Source organism: Typopeltis vanoorti, chromosome 20, assembly GCF_054136105.1.
Source record: "Typopeltis vanoorti isolate ZY-2024b chromosome 20, IOZ_Tvanoo_1.0, whole genome shotgun sequence".
Taxonomy (NCBI): Eukaryota; Metazoa; Arthropoda; class Arachnida; order Uropygi; family Thelyphonidae; genus Typopeltis; species Typopeltis vanoorti.
In genome coordinates, this window is record NC_143568.1 from 7,249,497 (window position 1) to 7,267,661 (window position 18,165).

The 18,165-nt window shown below is 35.1% G+C and overlaps 1 protein-coding gene across 2 annotated transcripts in view; it reads left to right on the forward strand.

The window, feature by feature from the left end:
- The window catches only part of LOC150095214 (serine/threonine-protein kinase Sgk2-like), a 279,354-nt gene that overhangs the window by 235,795 nt on the left and 25,394 nt on the right, over nt 1–18,165 (forward strand). For both annotated transcript variants that reach the window (XM_090410485.1, XM_090410484.1), the window contains exon 14: nt 10,664–10,801. In XM_090410485.1, coding sequence (XP_090266611.1) covers nt 10,664–10,801 — 138 coding nt within the window. The remainder of the gene's footprint in view (nt 1–10,663; nt 10,802–18,165) is intronic.

Consider the following 18,165-nt stretch of genomic DNA (forward strand, 5'->3'; position numbering starts at 1 on the left):
ACGTTATTTCACCAGATTGCCTCAAACCGAAAATTAGCTGAACAGGAAAAAAGAAGAATGACTATGAAAGGATGACCTTAGTGAATGCTGATATATAACTTACTAAAGTGATCACTTAATGATTCAGGTATATTTCAGACAGACCCATTAGTTCTCTGAGTGTTCTGGGAGAATGAAATCAGTCACAAGAGATAGACTCAAACACTGTTACATATGGACTGGATGAGCTATCAGCATAGGTGCTAAAGAAATGTGCAAAATAGCAATGACAGTAACTTGATTGTTCAGCTTGAAGCACAGCACATGCAAGACTCCTGATGAGTTCAAGGAGACAAGATTATGTTATTATACAAGAGTAGAACTATGACTGGTGATGAAAATTATTGATAAAGCCCAGCTAGTATCTCTAGTGTGGTCATCAATATGACCTCTATCAAAAATATAATATATATATAAATAAATAAAAAAAATTAAATAAAAAATACAAATAAAATTTTTAAAAAATCAATTAGAAACTACATCAAAGCTATATTCTATTTAAGATAACATCAAAGAAATATTCTTTCATATAGATAGTTTTCTTAGAGTAACAATGATGTCCTAATTTAACATGACAATTGTTATATTAGATTTAAGATTCTGGATTATCTACAGTCCTGTTTAGAGTTAACTCTTAGGGAGAAAGATTCCTTGGGTAGAATATGTGCCTTCCATATGCTTGGGATTTTTAAACCATCATTATTGTTAAGATTAGGATGATTGATAAGAATTTCACAGGCTTCCTTAAATTTATGTTCATACCATGTTCTGGTGTGATGTAAACAACAGATGCTTTTCTAGTCAATTCTATGTAAAGTGTTCAGGGCATGATCAGAAAGGCCAACTTCACCATAGTTATTATATTTAATGTGTCATTTATATTCCTTTTGTCTGATAGGAATTGTGTATCCTGTTTCCCCTATATATGGTAGACTATAGGGTGCAATAAATATGGTATACTCCAGGGTGGGCCAGCAGATGGAGTGGTTCTTTGGATGAGTTGAATAAGCTTTTAATTTTGCAGGAGGTTTAAAGATGGCTTTAAGGTTGTATTTCTGAGTATTCTGTTTATTTTATATCATGTCCCTTTAATGTATGGAATGGTTATAGTTTTATTGTAGTCTAGTTTATTTTTGTTTTTTAGTGAGGTCTTGTAGAGAATTTGGTTGATAGTGTTTTGGCTGTAACCATTTTTAGGAAAGTATTACTGATAACTTTAAATTCGTCTTTAAGTGCTTGTTCATTGGAGCATATCTTCAAAGCCCTGTTTTTTAAAGTATTAATGACACCTAGTTTTTGTGTTGGGTGGTAGAGGTAGGAGTTTATGTGTATATATTGGCCAGCATGTGTCAGTTTCTGGTAAACAGTGAAAGAAAGACTGCCAGAAGGAAGACGTCTGAGAAGATGTCTAGAAATGGAAGTGTGTTCTGCTTTTCAATCTCAATTGTGAACTGTTTGTGTTGTTTGTTTAGGTGGCTGAGGAAAGTGTCTGTCTGACAGCCATGTGGGGGCCAGATAGCGAAAACATCGTCAATATATCTAAGCCAGACTTTGGATTTTAAAGAAGAGAAATCTAGAAGATGTTGCTCAAAATATTCCATATAAAAGTTAACAATATGGGGGAATAATGGCAAGCCCATGGCTGTGCCTTCTTTTTGCAGGTAGAGTGTATTTTGCCACACAAAATAACCAGATCGTAATACATGCACAAGGAGTGTCGTTATATCTGGAGGGAATTTGTTCCTTAAAAGAAGGATTATGTCATTGATTGGGAACATTCGTAAAGAGGGCAGAGACATCAAAACTGACTAATAAATCATCTTTTTTCTAATGTAATGTCTTTGATTATGTTTATGAAGTGTTGTATGTTTCTGATATAGGAGAGTGAATGACCTACCAACTCCTTGAGTGTTTGATGCTAATTTCTTGGCTAGGTGATAATTCGGGCTGTCTATACCTTCAACTATCAGCTGGAGTGGTGTGTTTTGTTTGTGTATCTTTGGTAGACTATAAATTTTCGGAGAACAAGCGTAGTGCGGAAATAATTTTTTTACTGTATCTTCGGGCCATGTAGTAACTCATTTAAGTAGCTTCTCTGTTTTCTTTTTTATTCTATTGGTTGGATCATAGTTAAAAAGTTGATATGTACTGTTGTCCAAGACTAGCAGATTCACATTTTTCTAAATGTGCAGTTCAATTTATAATAACGGTGGCATTGCCTTTATTTTCTCTAGTTATTAAGATGTCTGGATTTGATTTTAGCAATTTCACCGCTGTTAATTCGTGTTTCGTTAAGTTGCTTGTTATTGTTTTCTTATAATTTACATTTAAAATGTTGGCTGTTTCTAAACGTATTTTATCTGCTGTGTTAGTTAGGATGAATCTTAAGCCTCTTTCAATGTTATAAATAAAATCCAGTTTGTTAATCAATCTTTTCTGAGTAGCTAGAGTTCATCTTTGTTTAAGCCATGGTTGGATAGTAACAATAATAACAATTATTATTGTTACCTGAAGGCAATTGATGCTCCTGTTCTTTCTTGCTTCTGGTTGGTAGTTAATGTTCACTGTGGAGAAATTCAAATATGTCTGTTGGTTTTGTCGATCTTTTAGTCTATGAAATTTGGATATGAGAATTTCTTTCTTTGTTTGAAGGATCGCCGAGTTGTCCGTAATCTTCTCGAGGATAACCCAAATATCTGCGTTCAAGTAACTTGAAAGTTCAGATTTTAAATTTTGTACCTGGTTTTGAGTAAAGGCCAAGTTTTATTTTTAGTTGCCTGGATCTGTTCTCTGAGTAGCGCAATGAGAAGCGATGCAATCAATACGGTAAGTTGAAGATTCATGTTTCTGGTTTGATCGATCAACTGGCATTTTTAAAACATTGTAGGGACAGCAATATCATTCCAGATTGCATCAAACTTGAGAGAAAATTTACCTCAACAAAGGCGCAATGAATACACCACTGCATGGAGAAAGCGCTACTCAGAGAACAGATCCAGGCTACTAGAAAAAAAAGCAAAGGTTTAAGCTTTGCTAGAACCCAGATCGATTAACAAACTGGATTTTATTTATAATAGTGAAAGAGGCTTAAAATTCATCCCAACTACCATAGCAGGTAAAATACATTTAGAAACCGCCAATATTTTAAATGTAAATTATAAAAAAACAATAACAAGCAACTTAACGAAACATGAATTAACAGCAGTGAAATCGCTAAAATCAAATCCGGATATCTTTAGAGACGATAAAGGTAGTGCCACCGTTATTCTAAATCAAACCACATTTTTAGAAAAAATGAATCTACTAGTCTCGGACAACAGTACATATCAACTTATTAACTATGACCCAACCAATAGAATAAAAAAGAAAACAGAGAAGCTACTTAAATCAGTTACTACATGGGCCAAAGATACAGTCAAAAAATTACTTCTGCAATACGCTCGTTCTCCGAGAATTTATGGTCTACCAAAGATACACAAACAAAACACACCACTACGGCTGATAGTCAGTATAGACAGCCTGAATTAACATCTAGCCAAGAAATTAGCATCAACACTCAAGGAGTTGGTAGATCATTCTCCCCACAACACTTTATAAACATAATCAAAGACATTAAATTAGAAAAAGATGATTTGTCAGTTTTGACTTCTCTGCCCTTTTTACGAATGTTCCAATCAATAACACAATTCTTCTTTTACAGGACAAATTCTTTCCAGATATCACGGCGCTCTTTGCGCACGTGTTACGTTCTGGTTATTTTGTGTAGTAAAACGCTTTCTATCTGCAAAAAGAAGTCACAGCCATGGGCTCGCCATTATCCTCCCCTATTGCTAACTTTTATATGAAATATTTTGAGCAACGTGCTCTAGATTCCTCTTCTTTAAAACCCACAGTCTGGCTTAGGTATGTTGACGATGTTTTCGTTATGAGGACCCATGGCCTCCAGACATTACACACTTAACTCAGCCTCCTAAACAAACAACACAAACGCATACAGTTCACAATTGAGATTGAAAAGCAGAACACACTTTCGTTTCTAGATACACTTGTCACACATCTTCTCTCTGGCATTCTTTCACTGTTTACTGGAAACCGACACATACTGGCCAATATATACACATAAACTCCTACCACCACCCAACACAAAAACTAGGTGTCATTATTACTGTAAAAAAACAGGGCTTTGACGATATGCTTCAATGAACAAGCGCTTAAAGAAGAATTTAAAGTTATTAGTAATACTTTCCTAAAAAATGGTTTCAGCCAAAACACTGCCAACAAAATTCTCTACAAGACCTCACTAAAAAACAAAGATAAACTAGACTACAATAAAACTATAACCATTCCGTACATTAAAGGGTCGTGAGATAAAATAAACAGAATACTACAGAAATACAACCTTAAATCCTCCTTTAAACTGCAAAATTAAAAGCTTACTCAACTCATCCAAAGACCCACTTCCTCCCTGGAGTACCATATTTATTGCACCTGCAATCTACCACATATAGGGGAAACAGGATGCACAATTCCTATCAGATAGGAAAAACATAAATGACACATTAAATATAATAATAACTATGGTGAAGCTGGCCTTTCTGATCATGCCCTGAACACTTTACATAGAATTTACTGGAAAAGCACCAGTTGTTTACATCACACCAAAACATGGTATGAACGTAAATTTAAGGAAGCCTGCAAAATTCTTATCAATCACCCTAATCATAACAATAATGATGGTCTAAAAATCTCAAGCATTTGGAAGGCACATATTCTACCCAAGGAATCTTTCTCCCTAAGAGTTAACTATAAACAGGACTATAGATAATCCAGAATCGTAAATCTAATATAATAATTGTCATGTTAAATTAGGACATCATTGTTACTCTAAGAAAACTATCCATATGAAAGAATGTTTCTCTGATGTTATCTTAAATAGAATATAGCTTTGATGTAGTTTCTAATTGATATTTTTTATTTTATTTATATTTTTTATTTAATTTTTTTTATATATATATTATATTTTCACTAGAGGTCATGTCAGTAAAGTAACCATTGATCAAATCATTGTCTCTTTAGCATACTGTGTGAAATGTAACTCAGCTTGTCCTTGGATATTTGTGTATACTCCAGATGATGACCTTAATATGAAGGTCCAAATGTCGGGAAATTAAAATGGTTTTTTATAACACTCTTGTAAAGTCCATATTTCTAATATGGATTGAATCTCTCTCTTTTTTTTTTCTTTTTAACCTGCTGTGGCACTTAAGATTGTCTTACCCCATGATATCTTCATCTGCTGCTGCCACCACTTCCCCAATTTTAAAAATCATTCAGACCTCTTTAACTTCTTATCTGTGATGCTTGATATCATATAATCCAAATTCCATTATAGTGAAGTCATCTTCCTCGGCAGCTGTAGTCTTCACATTCTTGCTGGCTCCCTTTTTGAATTTCACTGACAAAGTTGGAAATGAAGCAGAGATATTTGCTGTAAGTAATGATTTAAAACAAATTTTTCATCTCCTCACCAGAATCTCCAAGGATCTTCTCCACATGCACCCAACACTCTGGATCTTTTCCTTATCATTCTTCCAGGTACACCCTTCAGATGATCATCCTCTTAGTAATTCAGATCATAATCTCATTCAAATTTCATTTCTTATGGAATGTACTGCCCTCAGCTATTCACAACCTTATGTAGTTTGATATTACAACAACTCTAAGTGGGAAGATCTCCATGACTTTTACACTTCCTTTCTATAGTGAAACTACTCTTTCCAATCTTTAGATCCAGATTCTTGTTGTGATCTTGTTATAGAAATTATTAATGTTGGAATGGAGAGTTTCATTCTTCACTCTATTCAAAATTCCCACCTTGTATCCAAGCCAAGGCTTTCCAAAAAGTGTGCTAGGATGGTCCAAAAAAAGAAAACATATTGTTTAAATGGCTTCAGACAAAAACTGCAACTTAATGAATAGTCTCCACTGAAGTCCACAATACTTGCAAGACCATTGAATTAACTGATTTAACTCTTCTAATGATGGTGAGTCAGACTAAAGGTGGAAACCTTGTTACCTGTGTCAGTGGCAGTCTTGCCTTCTGGTTCTTCACAAAAGCTGCCGGACATGACTTTTGTCCATATATGTTTCCACCTCTTTCTCATCCAAATGGTGACATTACAACATCACCTAAAGATTAAGCTGGCTTACTGCCATTATTCTTCTCATTCAACTACTGCTTAGATTATGAAAGCAAATCACCTCTTTCTTTACTTTGAACATTGCATCACGTGCCTCCTGTAGCCAGAAAGTCATTAGAAGAATAAAGATTTTCAGTATTTACAGAATCCCACTAGTCTAGTCTAGTCTAGTCTAGTTGTGTTCAGTAGATGTACTTCTTAACTAATACCTGTTCTTTATTGTTTATACATTATATTGTACTCAGCTGGCATCCACCTTTCAGCATGGAAGCATGCCCACACAAAGCCAATTGCAAACAAAAGATAGTAGGTGTCTATCATCCAGTTGTCGATCTATTGCTCTCACCTCAGTATTGTCAAGAGTAATGGAGATGGTCGTTCATCAGTCAATTACTTCACTATCTGGAGAACTGTCATCTAATCAGTGACTACCAATGAGGTATTTGCTTATCAAGATTCACAGCAACCTCCTGGCCTACATCATCCCCTCTGTACACATGCCATAGAAAAGTTTGGAGAAACTTGTTCTGTTGCACTTGATATTTCCAAAGCATTTGATAGGATCCAGCATCGAAGACTTCTCAGCAAATTGCCATCTTATGGTCTGCTTTCTTTTTGTTTGTAATTAGATTGCCAGTTTTCTCTTATTTTTCAGTATATGTAATAGTGGAAGTTATTCTGTCTCTCTAAGTTTTCCTGTTAATGCAGATATTCTTCAGGGTTCTGTTATTTCACCCCCTCTATATAAGCATATAAGTATTCCTTATATATATATATATAGATAGAGAGAGAGAGAGAGAGAGAGAGAGTGTGTGTGTGTGTGTGTGTGTGTGAAATGGATGTGCAATCTTATCAAGCAAGAGATTTATAAAAAAAGGATGATGTGGAAGGAATACCATGTGCATAAGAATGATAAGTAGCAGGTCAGAACTGTTATACAGATAGCTAAGTCTCAGTATGGTATAAACTCTCTCTGCAAGCTAAAGACAACCCCAAAGTATTACTCTACTGAATGCAGATGGTATGAGGGAAGATGCAGAAGAGGTTGTTCAACAAATGAGGGCCATTTTGCTTATCAGTCTGGTGAATGCATTGTGTTCACTGCCACCTCTTCATTGAATGTAGAAAGTCAGGTGTATGAAGAAGAGGTATTACAGCTGTTGCAAAACTGAATAAGAATTTAGCAATAGCAGCTGATAGGATATCAACATGGATGCTAAAAGAGTGTTCAGCTGAACTGGCTATTCCTTTGACCAGGCTATATAATTTGAGTCGCAGAACAAGGAAAATTCTATAGGAGTGGAAAGAATGTATGGTAATTCCATTGCACAAGAGTGGTGCAAAGACTGATGTATCCAACTATGGACCTATTACTATCTCTGGAATGGCAGTGAAGATTTTGGAAAAGTTGGTTTGGGTTCACATTCAGAAGTGGGTTGACAGTAAATCTCTACTTTACAATGAACAGAATGGGTTCCCTAACAGAAGGTCATTTGTAAGCAACTTGCTCACATTCTATAGTAATGTTACCATTGAGTTAGACAAGTAGAATGGGTACACCATGATACTTTTGGATTTTGATAAGGCTTTTGACAGAATACAGCATGGAAGATTGTTGCATGAATTGGAGATTATGGGTTTGGATTATAAAACATTAGTGTGAATAAGAAGATGGCTGACTGACAGATATCAAAAAGTAGTATATGGAGGATATGAGTCTGCAAGATTTAAGGTAACCAGTGGTGTATCAAAGGATCAGTCTTTGGTCCACTATTATTCGGTCTGTACATTAATGACATTGGGAAGGATAGCTCTTTGCTGATAATGCAAAGATAGGCAAGGTAATCTGATATGCAGTACTTACAGAATGATTTAAAGGCTGGAATTGTGGGCATCTGAAAATGGCTGTCAGTTCAGTGTTAATAAATGTAAGGTTAGGTTAGAAGAAACTGATCAGGCTAGGGATCTTGGAGTTTTAGTAGACAGGAAGTTGAAGTTCAAGGGTCATATAGCAAAAATTGTAAACACAACTCAGAACATAATTGCAATGCTAAAACAAACCTTGACATGTAAAGGTAAGGAAGGCATTTTTCCTCTTTACAGGGCCTTGATAAGACCACACTTTGACTATTGTGTGCAGGCAGGTCTGGTCTTCTTGTTTTGTGGTGATTCTGATAGAGTGGAGAGAGTTGAAAGGAGAGTGTTAAAAATGATATCAGGATTATGGAATTCTGATTATGAAGACAGATTGAGAATTTATTGGCTGCAGACACTAGTAAACATGAGAAAGAGGGGTGGGTGATATGATTGTGACTTACAAAATTTTGAAAGGATCATACAGGATTTCAGTTGAAGGAATTTTTCATTTGATGGGCAAAGGATGAGAGGGCATCCTTGGAAGCTGAGAATGAATGCCGTCAAAGAGGTGAGATCTAGATTTTTCTCTCATAAAGTGGTGCATGATTGGAATGCATTGCCACTGCATGTTGTGTGGTTCTCAACACAAGAATTGCAGAGGGAGAGATGGAGAGGCATACTATTGTTTTCTAATATATCTTAAACATATTGTCCCCCCACTCTATGCAGATTTGATTACAGTTAATTGCATTGGGCCAATTAAGAAAAGCACTGATACGCTATACATTCTTAAAATTTTCATACATTGATAAAAATGCAATGATTCGGTCATATTTATGTGAATGTTGTAACCCAGGTTGTATAAGCCACACTACAGCATGCCAACTGAAATGGGCATGCGATGCCACTTGTTTATATATATATATATATATATATATATATATATATGTGTGTGTGTGTGTGTGTATGTAATGAGAGGAATCTTCATGCATTTATTTTTTTATTTATTTATTTATTTATTTTTTCAGTTGAAGGTCAGTTAACTGATTTCATATAGAGGTAGCAGGGTTTTTCCTCCTTTAAAGTCAGGTTTTTTCATCCACATGTAGGCAAATTGGCCAGAGTATACACATGCACACAATTAATGAGAAGCAGATGACATTGTGTGTAATTGATGGACAGTGGCATAATATGTAGATAGTTGCATTGCATGTAAATAGAGGATTAAGTAGTGTAGGCAATGTGTTATGTGGAATTGAGAACCTTCCCTCAATAACTCCTTGGAGGTGTCATGTAATAGTAATATTATAGGTTAGTAATATATACACTGTTTGCGTATATGTGTGGATACCTCACACACACACACAACTGCATCTTTTGAGGCTGTCAACAAATTCATTTCTAAAATCTTGCATTGTTTTCTCATATAATGCCTAAAGTAGTTATCCTGCAGAGACTTTACGAATTCTCTCTTTGCTTCCATGTGATGTTACTCTTTCTAATCCATATTTCCATAACTAAAATCCTATATTAGGATTTCCCTCTAAAAAAAAGCTTGCAAACCAGTTTGTCTAAACATTCTGTGTTCATCATACCTTTACATTTCCAGGCCTCTAACGGCATCCTGTTGAATTTATTTCAGTACCCACACCAAATAGACACAACCATTTTTCATCACCATCCTGAGCATTCATAATACCTCTACTACTATTCCCCTGCTCTTTTGTTCTTTCCTGTCTGCTAGGAATATTTTTCATCCCTCTATTTCTATTCCCATGTATACCATTCTCTGTTAATCATTCTGATACTCCTTGTATTAGTACAGTAACACATTGTGTGAGGACTCATAAATCACAAAATGCAAAAAGTCAGTATCATTGATCCTTTATGCTTCACCAGCTCGTGACCTCGCCAATCTTCCCTTCCCATAACTGTATTTCCTAAAATACTGTCAGATTACCTATATATATGCCCTTCATCCCTCAGATTCAGATCATCCCACCCACACTTCTCTCTACTTTCTGTACACTGTATGTCATTCATCTTGCTTCTTTCATGGCCCTAGTCCCTTTCCTCACTCTTATGTATTCTTTCACTCTGTCTGGTTGCTACCACTCTCTGAACCTCACATCAATTTTTTTTCCTGTCCTTTCACAATCTGTCTCTCATACCCCTCAGCTTCTCTCTCCTTTATCAACATAAAGGAGTCTCTGTGCATTCCCCCTCTTCAAATGTCTGATGACTACAAATGTTCATGTGCAGACCAAACTCCTTAAATCACTATGATTTTCTTTCAGTATTCTTGCCATACATACATGAACCACATGAAAAGTAGATATACCTTTTTATTCAAGAATTTTTTTTTTTCCATTGGAATATCATAATAGAAGTTCATCTTAGTCTGCATATGTTTCAAGCAAATACTGCATAGTTTAATCAGTGTTAAGCAAATGGCATTTTTCTTTTTCATCAGAGTATTCTATTTTATCCAAAAGAAATAATTTAAGTAACTCATCTTGATTTTTACTGATGATGAACTTTTAATTGTTTCTTGTTTATTGAATTAGTTACTTCAGAAAGATAAAGAAAGAAGATTAGGTACTCAAGAAGATGTAGAAGAAATAAAACGACATGAATTTTTCAAGCTAATTAGTTGGAATGATTTGGAAACAAAATGCATTCTTCCGCCTTATAGACCTAATGTGGTAAGTTTGAATTGGAGCATTCATTAAAATGTTAAGTTTCCTTATGCAGTAGAATAACTCTTCTGTGTAGCTGTTTATTAAATTTTATAATTTATGGATTCCTCAGGGTTTGTTTTTAAGTAATGGAATATTAAGGCAACTTATACTGAAGGTTATATTTCTCTATCATTATCATCAGTTTTGATTTATACCCAAGAGGTATATCATATATTATGACAGTGTGAAAAATTACTGTTTCATGACTACTTCAAATCAATCAGTTTTCTTTCAAATTGCCATTGTTATTTTATTGATCAGCTTGAAATTGAAATCAACTGAAATTGAGTATTTCGGTCTTTAAAAAAAAATTTCTACAGCCCTAAAAATAAAATTATATGAAAGTATAAGACCCAACATCTCTGTAGGTTGGGTCTTATAGGGCAGAAACTTTCATCTTAAAGAAGCAAAGAGGAAGGAAATTGTTAGCTTTTGCAGTGTAATGCTTCAGGAAAACAAATAGAACTCATTGGACAGAACATAAGACTAATGCACAAGTGTTGCAAGATTTGAATATCTCTAACCAAACAATTCTTAACACAGTTAAAAAGCATCAATTCTGTTGGTTTGGTGACATTCTGCCAATGGAACCAGACCGACTTCCTCACTTGGAATTTGAGGGCACTATGGAGGGTACAAGATCCTAGTAAAGACCAAAATTCTGTCTTGGGGACAGAAGAAGAAAGATCAGCCCAATTTTAACTGTCAGGTCTTTTTCTGGTTCTTTTCTTAGCATTTTTTTTTGTCTCAAATGCTTGGTTTGCAAAGAGCCTCCATAGCTCCTTTGGTTTTGACAACACCCTTTTGTTGGAAAAAACCAGGGTTCAAATCCTATCTCAAAAATGAAGAACCTTATCAGGACTTTTCAACTAAAGGTGGGTTAGCTGTTTTCATACAAGAGTGGCAGGGTTTTCTCTCCTGGAAATATCCTGCAAAAAAAGGCAAATCAGCCAGAATAACACACACAGAATTCAATGAAGATGTCACTTCTAGAAACAAGCAGCAAAACTGTAAGTACATTTTCTTAAACTTTGTACCTGAGAAAACTTAGCACTTCAATAAGAAAATTATAATACTACAACTTTGATTAACACTAAGTTGGCAGCATGAGATAAATTAGAATTCAAAAAAGCCCTCAATTTTGCTGTGTAACCCAAAGTAAGCAGTGATTTAAAAAATAACATACTAACTGTAGTGAGTGAACTAACAAAGGTATTCAATAAAATAAAAAATGAAACAAAAGTATCAAAGGAACTACAGTCTACTACAAATAAGCAGGGACAGGCTAACTTAGCTAAGCCTACTCAGTTATACTCACAAGTCATTAAAAACAATGCTGAAAACAAAGACGAATCTGAAAACAATCCTTGCTGTAAATTAATAGTGAAACCAATAGCTCAACTAAACAGCAAAGAAAACAAAAATATCATAAAAGAAAAAATAGATCCAAGAAAAATCAAAATTGGAATTACAAATTCTGATTTTGTAATTCAGAGGAGTCTTAATTGAATCCAACGAAAAGGCTGATATAGACTTGCTACATAATGAAATCTCTGAGGAATGCAAAGACACATTAGCAGCAAATCCCAGTAAGAAACATCTTCCAAGGCTAATTATATATAATATTCCCAACGAAATCGATTCAATGCAATCGACTCAGTATGCATGCAGAACATAGCACTCTTCAGTGGCAATACAAAGATGACACGGAAATTCATCATGACAAATAAAAGAAAACAAAGAAGAGAAACTTAATGATTAAATGATTAAATTCTCCACATCATTTTAACGCTGGTTTTCAGACAAATTGCTGAAAACCAGCGTTAAAATGATGTGGAGAATTTGCCATTGCTCAGGCTACATAAGTGTTCTGCAGTTAATAAATAAGATAAGGGTTCTTCTTTAACTGCAATAAGTTCCACCATCATATGTGAGATAGTAGGGGAAAAACCATCTGTCTGTTCTGCTCTGAACTTGTGTTTAGCAAGTGCCCACGAAATGAACTGTATAAATTGACAAAATCATAATAAGCATGCCAAAACCAAAAATGACTGCAAAAACATGGCACTAAGCAAAGACTGCCCAAAACTATAGACAGCTCAAAATTCCAAACATAGATTATGGAAAACAATAATAAAGTTAGCAGAAACAGCACTACTTCCCTGGCATGCCTTCAAATAAATCTTGAATGCTCTATCAAGACTGTAAATAACTTAACAGAACTTATAAATAGAAAAAATATAAGAATAACATTAGTACAAGAACCTAACAACATCAACAACAAAATATGTGGCTTTCCAACTAATTACAAAATATTTTCAAAAGGATCAGAAAGAAGAGAGCTGCAATACTCGTGGTCATTCCTGAAGTCAAGGCAATATTAATTTCTCAATACAGCAATGAGGACTTGTACTTATTGAAATTATGTACAGCGGAATTAAAACTTTTGCAAGTATATATCTAGACTGTCATACTGACTTAATATAAGACTTAGAAAAAATGGGCAACATCGTGGATTTTACCATCAGTCACGCCTTAATTCTTGGAATGGATAATAATGCCCTTTCAGTTTTATGGTTTAATGAGAGCACATACAACAGAGATAAAAACCTAGAAGAGATTTTAGCATCAAATTTCCTGCATATACTAAACAACAACTGTAATACACAATCATTTGAAAGTATTAGAGAAAGCAGCTTCATTGATCTGACAATAGCAAATAACACTATTTTACTCTGGGTTTCTGAATGGAGATGCAAGAAAGAGGAAAGCTGTTCTGATCATCGTATATTAAATTTCATCAGTAACAAAAATTTAAATGGAATACACAAGACAAACCATCACATTAACATCAAGTACTTCACCAACAAAACCAATTTAGACATATTTGTAAAAGCATAAAAAAGAGAAGAATATGCATGCCTAATCTCAGAGCTGCACTTTAATGAGAATCAGCAAACAACAACTCTAGACAAGAATCTGGCGATCAGCACAAGCCGATATAGACTTCCTTGCTTCTGTACTTTCATCAGCACTGAAAAAATCCAGCAACCAAACACTCAGAACAACCAAGAAGCTAAACATCAATGGAAGAAATTCAGTACTTTAGTAGAATGACAAACTAACAGTCCTAAGAAAACATGTAAACACATTCAGACAACTATATCAAAGTATACAATAATCAAGATTTAAGACAGAATAGAAGACTACTATAAAGTGAAATACAGCTATCAGTCCATCGAAATTCTCTAAAATTATACCCATGATAACACCAGGAAATCAGTCTCATAAATGTTACTCGTAAGGTGCTAGAAAAACTTCTGATAAACCAAATAACGCACTTTGTCTACTCGAGATCTATTAAGCAGCAATCAATATGCATTTAGACCCATCAAACACAGTAGATGCAATTATGGAGGTTAAAGAGTTCACAGAAGACAGTCTATCTATAGCAAAAACAAAAAAAGACTTGCCACTGATCTCATTTGACATACAAGGAGCCTTCGATGCTGCATGTTGGCCAGCGTAAATTAATCAGTTAAGAAATTTCAAATGTCTAAAAAACCCACTCTACCTTACAAAAAATTATTTTATAGATAGAAGAGCAACCATGACATTAAAAACCACAGCTGCAATGAAAGAAGTAAAAAGACACTGTCTGCATGGTTCCTGCTGTGGACCAAGTTTCTGGAACATCCAGTATGACTTGCTATTAAGACTTCCTTTCATTACTGAAACAAGTGATAGCTTTTGTTTCAGTCATGCGATGATAATGATTAGGGGATGTGAAGGCTTACAGTTAGAAATAACAGCCAATGAAGAACTCTTTAAAATTGCAGAGTGGGCATGCGAGAAGAAAGTTACCTTCAATAGCACCAAGTCTAAAGTGCTCCACATCTCATGTAAAAAATCAAAATAACCTGTAGCTGTTTTCTTAACACATTCATTGTCAATCACGCGATATCGTGTGATGCGAGTTCTCACCTGGCGGCCGATCACGCGTTATCGCGCGGCCGTCGCTATCAAGTAAAAAAAATTTGGCCACCACACGAAATTCCAATTTTCAGTTTGGCAATGAACATGTTAAACAGGGAAGTTCTCAATGTAGCTAGTGAGCTAAAATACCTAGGAGTAACAATAGATGAAAAATTTATTTTCAACAATTAAGCACATCTCATATGTTTCTGAAAAAGCTTACAAATCGTAAACCTTCTAGCTTAATCAGCAAGGATAAAGTGGAGATTAGGCCAATGATTGCTGAAAACAATATACCGGAGCTATGCTACCATTGATATCTTATGCTTCTGCTTGGAAACACACCGTAATCAAAGAAAAACAGACAAAAGCTAAACAGAGTTCATTGCATTACAGCTATATTGAACACTTAAAGGTAAGGACAGTATTTTTTGAGACAGCTTGCGCTATTTCTGGTCTAACACTGATCTGCCTGAAAATGCAAGAATTCTCTCTTATATATGAAGTCACTTCTGGAAGATATAATGGAAATTCTAACATCGATCCAAATTGCTACGAATGTTCACTTCACTATAGTAGATGGCCTCACCCAGCAAAGAAAACATGTATTAAGAAGGAAAGCTGAAAGTGATGATTTCCATATATACACCGATTGAAGCAAAACTGAAGGAGTGCATCAGTTGTTCTTTCATTGCATATTACAGAGTGTCCATTATACAAAAATGTTGATCTAGACTGCATCCCCTCTATTCTAGCAACCAAGCAGAACAACTTGCTATAGTTCATTCACTTACATATCTCCTGGAATTAGAAGTCAATGCCTCTCATTAAAAGACAGCAACAATTTAGTGACAGTATTCAAAAGAAGCACTATAGATGGCATAAAAAACCAGTACAGCCATATAATGTTAATAGAACAGATGAGAAATCTGGTTTGGAATCTCACTCTAGAGGGATGGGAAACCAAGTTCTGCTGGGTGAAGGCATGGAGGTAGCAGGAAACGAGAGAGTAGATCAGTTGGCTAAAGAAGCAGCTGGAAACGAATGGCTAGAAACAAGTTACCAAAAGTACTAGTAATCTGCTAAAAACACTTGCAGAAGAAATAAGCCTAAACTTGTGGAAAGAAGAATGGAAAACATCAAAAAAAATGGATCAACAACAAAAGAATTCTTGCCAAGTATCAAAAGCAGACTGGCTGAAAAAACACATTATCTCTCCAGGTTTAACTACACTACTAACGGGACGTGGAAAATTAAGACACCACCTACACAGATTCCATATCCTGGAATCCCCATCATGCAGTCATTGCCCACACCTTCAACAGACTGTTGATCACATACTTAAAACAATAACTAGGGAATATTATTCCGATCTTTTAACCAGATTAGATAAAAAATTTGTGAGAAAAGACCCGGTTTGCAGAAGAGGAAAAAAAATCATCTTTCATCAGGACAATGCACCTGCCCACAAAAGTGTTTTGGCAGTGGGAAAATTAAGGGATCTGCATTATGAATTGTTGGAACATCCACCCTATTCCTCAGATTTAGCTCAGTCTGACTTTATTTGACTCCATCTGACTATATCCTATAATGACCATCATGCAGTCATTGCCCACACCTTCAACAGACTGTTGATCACATACTTAAAACAATAACTGGGGAATATTATTCCGATCTTTTAACCAGATTAGATAAAAAATTCGTGAGAAAAGACCTGGTTTGCAGAAGAAGGAAAAAAATCATCTTTCATCAGGACAATGCACCTGCCCACAAAAGTGTTTTGGTAGTGGGAAAATTAAGGGATCTGCATTATGAATTGTTGGAACATCCACCCCCTATTCCTCAGATTTGGCTCCGTCTGACTTCTGTATCTTCCCAAAACCAAAACTCTTCCTCGCTGGTCAGCATTTTTCTTTGAATCAAGAGGTGATTACAGCTGTAAAGGGGTATTTTGCAGATCTTACTGAGAACCACTACAGGGACAGGATAATGGTGCTGGAGAGCATCGCTGGAATAAATGTATTAGTCTTAAGGGAGATTATGTTGAAAAATAAAAATAATTTTGAAATTATAAATTCGTTTTTTCATTGTTAGGCTGATAACTTTTCAGACCACCCTCATATATGTCAAAATATCACCCAATCTAGTCCTATTAATGTTCTGCAACTCATACACATTTGATCACTCACTTCTAGTCCACATAGTATTGCCTCTGTCATTTGCATCTGTATGACACACACTGACTCAATGTTTGTTAAGTAATTTCATTGCATCCTCTTCAATGGTCACTTTGCCACTCTCGTCTTCATCATTCTCAGCATCACTTCTCTATAATTATTGTTCTGTTGCTTACTACAAAACAGAAATTCTCTTGGATTTCTTTTTGGCATACAAGACTGACTAATCTTGTCTTATACTGCACATTTTTCTAATCTGCTGCTTATTTCTCTTGTAGATCTGTCATGGCTGCCAGATGTGTGAGGGGAATAAGGAGCAGGTATGAAACCTGCTATTCTGACTATTCAAACACTGCATGGAAAACACTTTTTTCGTATTTCAAGACAAATGATGGGAACAAAAAAGAATGAACTTGCCAGTTCCTCCTTTCTCCAACCTGTTTGTAGACAATTTTGAAATTAATGCATTAAAAAAACTATCAGAAGAAACCAAAAATTTGGTTACATTACATCGATGATATTTTCGTCATTTGGTCAAGAATAGCGGATGAGCTCGATTGCTTTCAAAGATTATCTGAACAACTTGCATGCCAATATAAAATTTACTCTTGAACTAGAACAGCACAAAAATTACTGTTCCTTGCCTTGTCGTTGTCGGAGTAAACAAACAGGAAAAAAAGCTTATCCTTTTCTGTATACAGAAAACCTATCACAATGGGAAGATTTTTAAATGCCACCTCACACCACCATCCATTGCATAAGATGGGCATAATCGAAACTTTATGAGAGAGGGCATACAATATATCAAGTATGTCAATTAAAAGGAATGAAGAACTGCACTACCTGAAACAGAACTTTGCACTTAATGGTTTTTAACCATTAAGTGCAAAGTTCACATTGTGGACTCTTACGTAGTGATTTGACCTTCCATTGATTGGTTGACAAATGATTCTTATTTCTTGAACATAATTTTCCCATACTGGGCATGATTTTAGAATACAATTTGGACTATTTTATAACAATCTTACTAATTAAATTGATATATCCTCTTTGATTACAATTCATTTATTATTTCTTTATCCCTGCTCTTGAGAGTATAAGCATGTTTTTATTGTAAGTCAATTTCTTCTCATGTTGGGTCCAAAATAAATGGCTGATTGATAGTGGGCCAGTTAT